At 49.8% G+C, this 12,785-nt stretch overlaps 1 protein-coding gene across 1 annotated transcript; it reads right to left on the bottom strand.

The window, feature by feature from the left end:
* Positions 1–4,645: 4,645 nt before the first annotated feature.
* Positions 4,646–5,722, bottom strand: FOXE1 (forkhead box E1). The gene has a single exon (XM_015420668.1). It carries the CDS (start codon positions 5,720–5,722, stop codon positions 4,646–4,648), a length of 1,077 nt encoding a protein of 358 aa, XP_015276154.1.
* Positions 5,723–12,785: the final 7,063 nt, after the last annotated feature.

Here is a 12,785-nt window from a genome sequence, read left to right as displayed (position 1 = left end):
AGATAAGCTATGCGGAAATGGCCGAGTCCTTAGGAAGAAAAGGTGACATGGAAAGCCTCCCTGCTAGGTATGAAATCTGCAAAACTGCTTTTGAGTGCACAGGAATCTAGAACTGTGAGGACTGTTGGATGCTAGCAAGAGAGGAAACTGCGGGGGAGAAGCGTGGCTGTTTGCCCTGGGGCAGTTACGCAGTTACGTGATCAGACCTCCTGTGGAGGTCCTGTGGAGGTACCGTGGAGGTTCCATGGCAAGGGAGAGGTGCCGATCACAGGACAAGCCGGCGCACAACGAAGAAGCGTGCGCCGCGGCAAACTGTTTATTATTTTTGTGTACATGACAAATGCGCATGCTCCGTTGGGTGCGCATGCGCATCCACAGAGACTTGGACAAAAAAACACCACCTTATTTGCAAGGGGACATGGGCGGGCGCCGGATGCCACCGAAAACGCGATCAGACGCCCGCCCTTGCCCCGCAGTTTCCGGAAACTAGTACCTCCAAGGTACTATTTTTTTGTCACGCAGTTTCGGCTGGAAGCCTCGGTTGAGCCACGGGAGTGCTACGCTTCCCAGATGTGCTGGTGAGATCGCGCCCGGAAACTCCGGCTGTTTTCCGTCTCACTTGTGTGGCTTCTGTTACGTGTGACCGCAGCCCCTATTTGCCTGTTGGGGAACTTATGTGTACCTATGGGCTACACAGCACCTTCCCCAATGAGTCAAACAATGGCTCCCCTGGGCAACTTCAGGTCAGGAAAATGATAGGGAGACGGGACAAACCCTGTCTCCCAATGTTTCACAGTCCCAATCAGAATGCCTGAGAATCTCGGTTTTGCCAAAAAACTCCCAGGACATGTCTTCTTTACCAGGTAAAGGTTTCCCTTGCTCGAAAGCCAGTCGAATCCGATTCTAGGGGGTGGTGCTCCTCTCCATTTCCAAGCCGAAGAGCCAGCGCTGTCCGAAGACATCTCCGTGGTCATGTGGCCGGCATGACTAGACACAGAGGCGCACGGAACGCTGTTCCCTTCCCACCAAAGCGGTACCTATTTATCTACTTGCAATTTCTTGCTTTTGAACTGCTAGGTGGGCAGGAGCTGGGGCCAGAGACGGGAGCTCACTCCGTCATGCAGCACTGGGGTCTCGAACTGCTGAGCTACCGACCTTCCGGTCTGCACATGGGCAGTTTCTGCAGAAAGCTTCAAAAAGGGACAGTTCTGCTACTTGGGAGGATGGGGGTCATAGAATATTTTCATTCTGAACTGTTCTCCCTCAGCATCCCATTCTTTTTGGTCTGTATTTTCTCTCTTCCCCACAGATAAATCCCATATAAAATCATACAGAGAGGAGTATGGGAATGATCAGGGCTGCTTAAAAAAAAAAAAAAAGAGGTGCCAGAACACTCAAGAGGAAAATGAAGTTTTCAATCTGTATACTGAAAACTCATAAACTTTTAAACATTTAAAAAAGAATTTTGTTGAAGAGGTTCCATAACTCCGTTCCAGCACATTCCCCCAGAAAAAAAGCCCTGAAAGATGCATATTTGTCCAAAGCTTGTAATTTATTTGTATCGCACAATCTGGTGGGCTTTTGACACAAAACATTTTCAGAAGACTTTTTTTTTTTTTAACAGTTCACTATGATCCTAGTCCTATAATCCCTCCTCCAGTATACTTGGAATAGAAAAAAAACCAGCCATAGAATGACTCTTGCTGAGGTAAATTTTCTCCTCTCAGGATACTGGAACCGAATGGAATTTATCAGCAGCTGATCAGGTTTAAAATGAACAAAAGAAAGTACTTCACACAACACATAGTTAATCTGCAGAATTCACCATGACATGATGCGGTGATAATCATGTGTTTAGATTACCTTTTTATTTTTTGCTGTCCAGTCGCAGGCGACTTTATGGTGACCCCCATAAGATTTTCAAGGCAAGAGAGGTTCAGAGGTGGCTTGCCATTGGCTGCCTCTGTGTAGCGACCCTGGACTTCCTCAGCGGCCTTATTTATTTATTAAATTTCTACCCCGCCCTCCCCACGAATGGGCTCAGGGCGGCTCACAAACAAGGGCACCGTGTGCCGATACATAAAAACAGAATAAAAACAAACAATTTTACATTCAAGCACTGACCAGGGCTGACCCTACTTAGCTTCCGAGATCCAATGAGATCAGGCTAGCCTGTGCTGTCCAGGTTAGGGCTTAGATGACTTTAGAAAAGGATAAAAGATACTTTCATGGAGGCAAGTACCGTAGGTATGATCGGTAAATGGAACCTCCATGTACAAAGCCAAGATACTTTTGAATACCAGGTGCTTGAAACAGGCAGAAACCACTTCCTTCGTACCTTGGAACGGAATGCCTGAAGCCATCGGGCTAAATACAGTTGGGCAAGACCCTGATTAAATCCAGCAGGGCATTTTTCAGCGTCTTGCGATAGGTGCTCTGAAGTCAAACCACATGATCTTTCAGGCTGGCTTCAAGAACCAATCCGTACATGGTGATAAATCATTTCACAGAAATTATATCATTTAAGATTTGGCGCAGAAGGGGAATTGCATCTTCAAAGACTTCCCACATTTTTTTTTTTAAAAAAAACCTCCTTACACACAGAAAACTAGCATTTTGGGGTGTGGGGTTTTCTCCCCGTCATCTAGTTCCACAAGCAATGTGGTTTCGTTTAGAAGAACATTCAAACATGCCATCTGCCAGCAACCCCTGAAGACTGAAACTGTAAGCTTCGAGGAACCTTTTTAACATGTTCATTTTACCTGCCCGTGCACAACTTTACTTGGTACTTGATCAGTGCTGAGCTCATTGGATCCACGATAGCACCTATTCTAACAATACATTTTCCAGCTCAGGCTGGCCGGGTTATAACTTGGAGAACCAGATTTCACCGTTGACGTTGCAGCAGATTATGCAGCTGTCATTTATGACTTCTGTGGTCTTTCCGCGTACCTTCTCTAGGGTTCTATTAAAAGTGCCCTGACCTGGATAGTGCAGGCTAGCCCGATCTTGTCAGATCTCAAAAACTAAACAGGGTCAACCCTTATTAGTACTTGAATGGGAGACTACCAAGGCATACCAAGGTTGCAACACAGAGGCAGGCGATGGCAAGCCACCTCTGAACGTCTCTTGCCTTGAAACTGGCTGTGACTTGACAGTACTTTCCACCACCACATTCAAAGTCCTGCTTCCTTCGCTGAAGAGGGAGAGCAGAAGGACCAGAAAAGGGCTGGCTGGCTTGTTGGAGGGGCTACCCAATCTCCCACGGCACTGTTCACCTTAAAAGTCTGGTTCTCTGTATGGCAGCTCGGCAACAGTGTTTTGAGCCATTTCTTTACCAAAAAACCCATTGTCTGTAACAGAAGCAGACGGATGAGATACACATTCAGTAAATTCTGACTTGCTCTGACCAGGATGGCCCATGCTAGTCTGATCTCATCAGATCTCAGAAACTAAGCAGGGTTGGCCCTGGTTAGCACTTGGATGGGAGACCACCAAAGAAGTCCAAGGTTGGAATGCAGAGGCAGCCAGTGGCAAACCACCTCTGTTGGTCTCTTGCCTGAAAACACCACAGGGCTGCCCTAAATTGGCTGAGATTTGATGGTACTTTACATCCATCCAATTTTTCGACTGGGAATCATTTCCTGGGTATTTCCAAAGGAGGCTGAAAAGAGAAGCTAATCAAACTGAACGGAAGAGATGCCTTCTCTTAAGGCATTTTTTTCGTGGGACTCCGTGGGAGTGGATTGGAAGCTTTCCTACACCTGATCTCTGAGCAATTAACCGAGTATTAGGACCGCAGACTACGGCATCCTAACCCTGAGCAAGAACAGAGAAATAAATCTGACTTCAGGCTAGTCAGGAGCGAAACACACAATGAATGCAGCGGCTTCCCTTGCCTCCTTAAAACAAAACAAAACAAAAACATACCCAACTAAATTTATCAGCAGCAGTCCGTAAAAAATCTGACAAAGTCTATGGGGAAAGTTGTTTATTGCAGATGCATTCCCAAAGCCTTCTGAAATCAGAACTTACACAGAACCCTTGCCAAAAGGAAGTGTGATTCATTGAACACCCCCTCCCCTCTGCCTGTATTTATCTGTCCAAATGGATTTGTGATTCGTGAGTCACTGGGAAAAAAAATCAGAATTAAGGCAAGCACACACCTAGCTATTCATAATTTGCTAGCAATTGGCTAAACTCAAAGAATAGAAAGCGAAAGCGAGGACAGCTTCCGGCGCATTATGGAAAGGCAAGAAAGCCCCCTACAATCAAGCCCAGGAGAACTAAGCAGAGTGTATGTGTGGGGCCCTCTAACATTTTGCAGTCACTTGGACTTTAGGGCGCTGTGTTTTCAGATGTCACAGTCTGTTCTGCATCTGTCCCCCACCTGCTGTCACTAGATCTTTATGGTGACCAAGAACCACAGGCCCCAATTCCCATCATCCTGTTTCTCTCAGGTCTTTCACAGGTCGGTTCTTTACCAGAGCGTAAAGCGGCATCACGGGAATACTATGATGCGCCCCCCCACCATGCAATGCCGGGTAACATGCTTATGTGCTGAAGCCAACAGAGGCCCTCCACGGCCAAACCGCAGGCCTCACCCGGCATCGCCACCCAAACATTCCCTGCTCTTCCCTTGCCTTCAGATGGCCGACACAAATCTTTCCACATTGCTGGAGTAAGTCGCATGCCGCAGGTAGGCCCCGGGGTTGCCAAGCTGCCCGCCAGCGTTGTACCCGTGAGTCAGGGAGCTGTAGGAGCTGGGAGACATCCTACCGTAGAAGTCCATGGGGTCATTCCCAAGCGGGCGGGCCGAGGTGCCAAAGAGGTGGCTGCCGCTGCTCTGAGGGTAGGCGCCTTGGCTCACCTGGAGCTGTTGGGCAGTGGGGAGCGGGTAGGAGTAAGGCACGGCGCTGTGGGGCCTCGGGAGGCCAGGCCCTGCAGGGCAGCCTTGGCTAGAGTAGGCCGCAGGGCCGGGGAAGGAGCAGTTACTGCCAGGGGAAGGGGCGACGTCCGGGTTCTGCTGCTGCTGGGCCAGCTCCGGGCTGGGCTGAGCCATGAGGGTGCCCAGGCCGAAGAGGGGCGGCGGGGAGGAGTACAAGAGGGAGGCGGGAGGCGGGTAAGGGGCGCCCAGGGGAGGCCCGACGGCGGGCTGGGCCGGCGCCTCGTGCATGTAGGCCGGGTAGGTGGAGAGGTCGCTGCGCTTGAAGCGCTTGCGGCGGCGGAGGAAGCTGCCGCTCTCGAACATGTCGCGGGCGTGCGGGTCGAGGGTCCAGTAGCTGCCCTTCCCCGGGCGGCCGGGCTCGCGGGGCACCTTGACGAAGCAGTCGTTGAGCGTCAGGTTGTGGCGGATGCTGTTCTGCCACTTGCGGGGCCCGTCGCGGTAGAAGGGGAAGCGCTCGGTGATGAAGCGGTAGATGCCGCCCAGCGTCAGGCGCCGCTCGGGGGCGTGCGCGATGGCCATGGCGATGAGCGCGATGTAGCTGTAGGGCGGCTTCCCGCGCTGCACGGGCCGCTTCCTGCGACGCCCCGCGGGCCGCAGCAGGCCCCCCGCCGCCGCCGCCGGCGCCTCCTCTTCCGACGGCTCGGCCTCCAACGGGTCGCCGGCGGGCGCGGCTTCCAGCTTGACCAAGGCGGGCAGCCTCGACGCAGGGCCGGCCTCGGCCTCCGCATGGCCCGCCGCGCACCTCGACGACGCCGGGGGGCTCTCGGCTGTCATGCCGGGCTCGGGCCCTGCTGCCGGCAACGGGGGAGGCGCGCCAGCCTCGCTGTTTGGGGCTGCCGTCTGGAGGAGGGTCTCCAATGCGCGGGCAGCTGACGAGGGCCCTTCAGGCTCAAGAGCCTGCCCCCCTCACCGACGAAGAGGCTCGGCAGGCCGGGAAGCTGGCGCCCTCGGGGCCAGGCGGCGCGGAGGACTGGCAACCTGGCAGAAGATCCCCGAGGGGTCGCGGCCGACGGAAAGCGCTGCCAGGAGAGGGTCCACAGCGCGCCTTCGGAGCGGACTTTGGAGTGGCGGGGCGCTGCTGGAGTGGAGAAGCCCGGAGAGATTCCTTATGGATGGAGATCGTTTCAGCGGGCGGCCGCGCCGGGCTGCAGCAGAACAGTTAGATTCCAGTCCGGGAAGGAACACCTTCGGACCTGCGAGATTTTCGAGGAAGCAACTTTGGAGAGTCAGACTGGAGTAAACTGGTGGGTGAAGGAGGCACAAATCTGCGGGCTGGAAAGGAGCCGGCAGCTGCGAAGACGGCGCCCGCGGCTACTCCGCCAGTGGGTGTCTTGGAGACTCCATCTACCGCCAGACCTCAGACGGGAACGTCCGGGGCGTCCTTAAAGTTCCCTGGAAGTTTCCCGGCGACCCATCCGAGCTCTTCAGATCCTCTCCTCGCCGGACGCCCGCGGCAGCCCAGCAAGCAACTCCGGGCCGGGACGACCTGCTTTTAGTGCCGCGCCTCCCGGCTGTCGAGGCACCTCGGCAGCCCGCGACTTCCTCCTGGCTGCCCCTGCCTGAAAGGTGACAGGAGGAGACGCGGCTTGTCTGAGCAGCCTCTCCGGAGAATGCCGGGGGCGCCGCGAAGCCACAGGGCTTTGCTCAGGGAGGGGCCGGGCCCGGGGAAGGAGCCGGGAGGTGTCACCTGCTGGGAGACGTGGGGGCGAGCCCGGCTGCCGGGGCTTTCCCCGCCTCGGACGGAAGAACGCGCCCCGGAGGACGCCCAAGGCGGCAGAAGCGACGGGCGGCGCGACCCGAGGGCGAGCAAGGAGGGGGTGGCCTCGGCCTGCATTGCCTCGGGGTACCTCCCCCCCCCCAATGCGCGTTTATTGAGAGCAAATAGGGGCTGTTCCACACAGGTGAAAGTTACAACAAACCCGAGTTCACTCAACAGGGAAGCCGGGTTCACACGTGCAGGTTTTAGACCTGGTTTATCTCGTCCAGCCCACCCTCATCTGGCTTTTTGAAATCTGGGGGAGGGGGTGCTCTCCACCAGCATAGCAGGTGCGGGGAGAGTGGTAGGTAGCCCCAGCTTAAGCAGGGTTGACTCAAACGCAAGAGCCTCCTTTCTCAAAGGGATGTTCATCCAAGCCAGCAGGGATAGCTTTCCAAGCCTTCCCTCTGGCAGACATTCCCCATCCTTCCTCTTTTCAGGAGGTATCTCCAATGGCTTCCTTCTAAGCAGAACCATAATGACTGTGGCTCCACAGGGCAGTGGCCCAGAGATACTCCCTTGGGAAAAGTGTTCCATCCTTGTCGGAAAATGAACATCCCAGTAATTAAAATAGCACCCTCGAATCCTGTGTGTTCCCTGTTTTATGAACATGGGGCACAATCCTGGCAAAATTAAGCACCATTTTACAAACCTGCTTTTAGGTGCTACTCCCTGGTAATCTTTCCCAATCTTTCTTCTTTCAATCTGGGAAAGATTGAAGGTCAAAGAAGACGGGGACGGCAAAGGATGAGATGGTTAGTCAGTGTCATAGATGCAACGAACATGAAATTGAGCCAACTTCAGAGGACGGTGGAAGACAGGAAGGCCTGGCGTGATCTGGTCCATGGGGTCGCAAAGAGTCGGACTCAACTGTGCGACTGAACAACAACAACAAAAAACCCTGGTAATCTGTCCTAGTACTTAAATCTGCCCAGCTCTTAGTGAATGTAGTGGGACTGGGTCAAAATCAGCCACTGGTCGGTGCCTCTGTTTTTCTTAAGTTTGCCAACTGCCTGGAGGAAAAGTGTCCTGTCCCTTTAATAGAGGCTTAATGGGATATCCTTTACCTCCCTTGCCATGAAAAACTTCATGAACCCATTTCCACATATTAGGCCTCTATTAAAGGAACAGGACATTCTCCAGGCTTGCTGGCAGTTCTAGTTCCACAAACTGATTTCCATGAGATGAAACTGTACAGTGTACCTATAACACTGATTTGAGTGTGTCATGATAGTGCCACCAGTTCATGCTGCTGTAGGCCACCACAGGCCAAACATGTGCAAGTGGACAGTGCGGCCTTCATACTCTTTTCCCAAACAATATTTGTTTCTCCTGGACTAGCTCCTGTCTTCTGGCTCAAATGAAAAGTGAGGATGGAATCCTAGTGGGTGATTATGGCTGCAATCCCAAAATCACATACTAGGGAACAAGTTCCATTGAATGCTGAGGTATTTACTTCTGAGGATACGTGTTTACGATTGCACCGAACGGCCCCGGACTTCCTAGGATATAGAAGAAATGGTCGGACACTGAGGACAGACAGCAAAATAAGGTTCTCTCTGTCCTGTCCTGTCCGTGAAATTCCAAATGGCATTCCAGAGGTCTCCTGAGCAGAGTTGACTCAGAAGTAAGCCCCATTCATATCAGTAGGCCTTACTCCCAAGTCAAGTGCCAGTGGGTCATGTGATTAGCATGTTAGGCAAGGGGGGCTGAGATCAAATCCACAATTGCCTTAAAACTCAGTTGGGATAAAGCTCACCTTGAGCTAACTGCTTTTTAGCCTAACCTACCTCACAGGGTTGTTGTGAAGACAAAACAGAGGCAGAGAGGAAAGATGGCTTAAAAATGAAATAATGAGCATATGACTGCAGGCTGATCTTGTAGATCTTTACTCAAAAGTACTTTACTCACTGAATTTAAAGGGTAACCCCATGTAAGCATACAATTGCAACCTTAGTGTGCTGGACTGGTGAACTTTTGATCTGCTCCTGACTTGAGAATGCCCAGCAAGAAACCAAACTACTTTTATCTAGCACACTTGACATATGCCGGTCTCCCTTCTTCCAATTTATCTTCACAACAACACTGTGAGGTAGGTTAGAATGTGGGATCCAAGGTCACCTAGGGAGCTTCAATGGCAGAGGGGTTTTTTGAACCTGGGTCTTCCAGATCAGAGAAGATTTCCCCCCCTCAACACCTAACAGAGTGCAACTTAAATTTATTCGGAAGAGATAGAGAAGTAAAAGGAAGCGAGGGGGGGGAGGTAAGGAAAGAATTCTGTGATCAAAGTTCTAGGCAAGGCTTCATTGCTAGAATACATTTATAAAGCAAGATAAAGGACATAGGGTTGTAGTAAATGGAATCGTTCTGGAGAGCATTTTATCCCTGACCTGGGTACTATAAGTCCTCACATATGTATTCTCATACAGAGGGACTATACATCCTCTGTATTTTAGTGTATTTTTCAGAATGGTATATTAGAGTACTGAATGTAATACAAAGAATATTGGAATGTTTGGTTGACAATACACTATACCCACCTCAAAAATTTTTTTTAAATGCTGTTATGTGACCTCCACGCTTGAGTCTCAGTCTTATTTGACATATTCATGTCTTTACAACTGTTGACCTAATAACCTTAGCTTGTTATTTAGTTTTCTCTTCGCATATCTTAAAACATCTTCATCATGTTACATGTTAATTTGCTGTTCAGACCCTGTCTATAGGTTTGGACCTTACCTCCCATTCCATTGTATTTGATAAAATGCGCATGCTTGCTCACGAAAGCTCATACCTTGAATAAAACTTGGTTGGTCTTAAAGGTGCCACCTGGATCTATCTGGATAGCCCAGGCGAGCCTGATCTCATCAGATCTCAGAAGCTAAGCTAAGCAGGGTCAGCCCTGGCTGGTATTTAGATAGGAGACCTCGAAGGAGTACCAGGGTCATGAAACGGAGCCAGGCAATGGCAAACCACCTCTGAATGTCTCTTGCTTGGAAAACCGCACGGGGTTTGCCATAAGTCAGTTGTGATTTGAGGGCACTCTCCACCACCAATAGGGTTGTAATTTTATGTTCTGTGTAAAAAAATTAGATAGTTTTCATTGCATCTTGTGTATCACACTGGTGTTTTTTTAACCTCGTTTTCTACGTTTGTCATTCAGTTTCATTGCATGGCTTTACAGTGTACTTATTGTTTCCATTGCACTCCGAGAAAAAAAGATTCTTTAATGCACCTTGAGGTTCGGTAGGAAAGGCAGACAAGAAGGGAAGTAAGTAAATAAATATCTGGGTGAATAGGCAAACATCACTTCTGTATGAGAGGTTCTGTATGATCTGTTCACAGTCCAGTTGCAATTTACACAAACAGAGAGCCCGGTATTCGAAGGGAAGTGACCATCCAACATCTACAACACTTTAGCAAAGTTTTAGCTTAAAAGAGAAAAAGAAAGTTAATGTTGCCACAAAAGTAATCCCAGTGGTGTTCATCTGTTTCTAATTTATTTGTATTTAATTAATCTACTGCTCTGCCTGCAGCTTTAGAAATCTAACCCTGTTTCTTCATTAATTAATCATATTGATCCACCAGGAGACTCCTCAAATCCTACACATTTTATCGGTAATTTAAATATAAGCAGGAACAGAGCGTACCTCCTGGCACTTTTAGGGATCTCTTGCTAATAAATCGCTCCAACCCAGTGAAGTTCAAGCAACTGGATTTCACACCCCCCCCCAAAAAAAGTTCACAATTCAGCTGTAAAGCACCAACGATTCAGGGTTTATTGTGACTGTGTTTTATACTCCATGTAGAACGGATTAGTTTTTGGAGTGGGAAATGGGACAGTAGAGAGCAAGCCACTTTCGGCTGCACTGTTGGATCAAGGCCGATTGCAGCCTAAAGTACAATTACATCAATTCGCTCCTGGCTGCATCAGATTTTTCTGACCTAGCTAGAAAGGTACATAATTGAATCATTACTATAGGAAAGTGTACCTGACCTTGGCAGCAAAGTATCAAGAATGAGGCCTCTGCTTAATATCTTTGCCTTTGGTCAAAGACAACAATCATTAAAAGAAATTTAATCTCAGTCAATTTATAAGAAATGATTGTTGCATTGTAATATCAGGAGCCACCGAGGAAAGCCAATGGGCCGAAATGCGTATGGTCAGGGTCAACAATGGTCATTTTTGATTATCACTGTACAACTTCATTCTTAATTGAGGCTATTGCCAGGGCCAATATCTGTTTTTTAAATTTACTTTGTAATAAATACATGTATATTTTTTGCATGTCTGTCAATATTTAATGTTTGTAACTTGACTAACAGAATTATTGGACTCAGATATTCTTAACCTTTAGGTTCTTAATGTAATTCAGGTTTGATTAAGTCCCCCCCCCCTTTCATTTTCATATGACATCATAGCCGGTTCTGGTTCTAGGGAGATTATTCTTGTTTAATTTCTATTTTTGGTTGTTTCCCCCTAGATATACAGGTAAAAAAGAATCCCCACTGAATTTTAGGGGAAGAAAGTGCACTGCAAATGGGGGTCTCGATTTACAATGCAATCCGGCTACTAATAATGAAGTTTGCCTTTGGAGAGGGAGGGGTAGGAAGCAAACTGCAATCCAGGACGCAGATGCTCAATCCACCTCTAAATTAGACCCTTGCCGGAGTTCAAGTCTTGGGGAGCCAGCTTCAATCCCATCTCATTCCACGGGGTTTACTGCCAGGAAAACGTCTTTAGCATTGCAGCTTTGGGAGCCGAAATGTCCTGGAAACTCTCTACACCAGCGCGCTGGGAACGGAACCCAACTCGTTCTGGTGAACCAGGGACGGCTCTTCCAGCCACCCCCGCCGGCAGCCTGGTTTGGTGCGATCCCCGTCTCTTGCAAATTGCAACCCCAGCAGGGTCCGACCATGGTCGGGCTGCCGGGAACAACCTTTATCGCGGGGGGTGGTGGTGGTACTTTCTTGCTCAGTTGGGCAAAGCGAGGAGAACTTGTTCCTTGCCCTATTTGAAGAGGGTTTTTTTTTTTAGGGGTTCTGTTTCTATTGTAGTCGAGGAAGCCTGCGTGCACAGGAAAGCGCATACCTTGAAATAAAACTTTGTTGGTCTTAAAGGTGTCCCTGGACTCCAACTTTGATCTCTTGCTTCAGGCCAACACGGCTACCCGCCTGGATCTCTTTCATAAAGGAGTCATTAGAACAAGGACAGTAGTTTCTATTTTAATCTTTCCCTCCCTGGACCCAGAAGTGTAGCTGGATCCGATTGCTAAAACCTGGTTGGATCCGATTCACGCTCTTTCCGGTCCAGTTTGGAAGTCAGACGCCCAGACTTCCGCCAGACGTCTTTTCAGGCCAGGGGTCAGGTCACCATCCCAGCTTGGAAGCGCCTTCCTTTTTTTTGGGGGGGGGGGGGAGTTCGAAAAACACCTAATTCGGAAGCAGTGTGGTCGGGTCGTCTCCTTTTGATCAACGACGCCATCGCCTTTTTTGGAGCGCTTATTCATCACGCCTTCGCCGTCCCTCTTGGGAAGAGGCACATAGGGAGGAAGGAAGAAGGAAGGAAACAGGATGAAGATGGGCAGCCGACTGCTAGTCTGTCCATATAGCGGGATGTACTAAAAGGAAGGACAGGATTGCCCATTGGAAACAATGGGAGACGCTTGAAGGCCCATTGGAAATAATGGGAGCCAGGAATGTGATTGACTTGCATGGGCTCCATTGAAATACAATACAGTACAAGTAGAGTTGCAATAAAAATGCAGAATGGATTTTCCATTAGGGTCTCAAGGCCCAAATACACAACTCTATGGATGGAATGAGAGACCACGGAGTGGAATGACAGCCCCAGGGTGTAGCAGGAGTGTTCTGTGACCGGGATGAGAGACCACGGAGTGGAATGACAGCCCCAGGGTGTAGCAGGAGTGATCTGTGACTGGGATGAGAGACCACGGAGTGGAATGACAGCCCCTGGGGGTAGCAGGAGTGTTCAGGGATTGGAATGACAGGTCCCAGAATACAATGACAGCCCCAGGGTGTAGCAGGAGTGTTCAGGGACTGGAATGAGAGACCACAGAG

The sequence above is a fragment of the Gekko japonicus genome, unplaced genomic scaffold, assembly GCF_001447785.1.
Source record: "Gekko japonicus isolate JY-2015 unplaced genomic scaffold, Gekko_japonicus_V1.1 scaffold1242, whole genome shotgun sequence".
Taxonomy (NCBI): Eukaryota; Metazoa; Chordata; class Lepidosauria; order Squamata; family Gekkonidae; genus Gekko; species Gekko japonicus.
Note: the sequence above shows the minus strand (reverse complement) of the source record. Positions and strands in the feature narration are given on the sequence as shown.

What these genes read in the sequence shown, in the direction of transcription:
- FOXE1 (XM_015420668.1), bottom strand. Translation starts at nt 5,722, where the DNA reads ATGACAGCCGAGAGCCCCCCGGCGTCGTCGAGGTGCGCGGCGGGCCAT.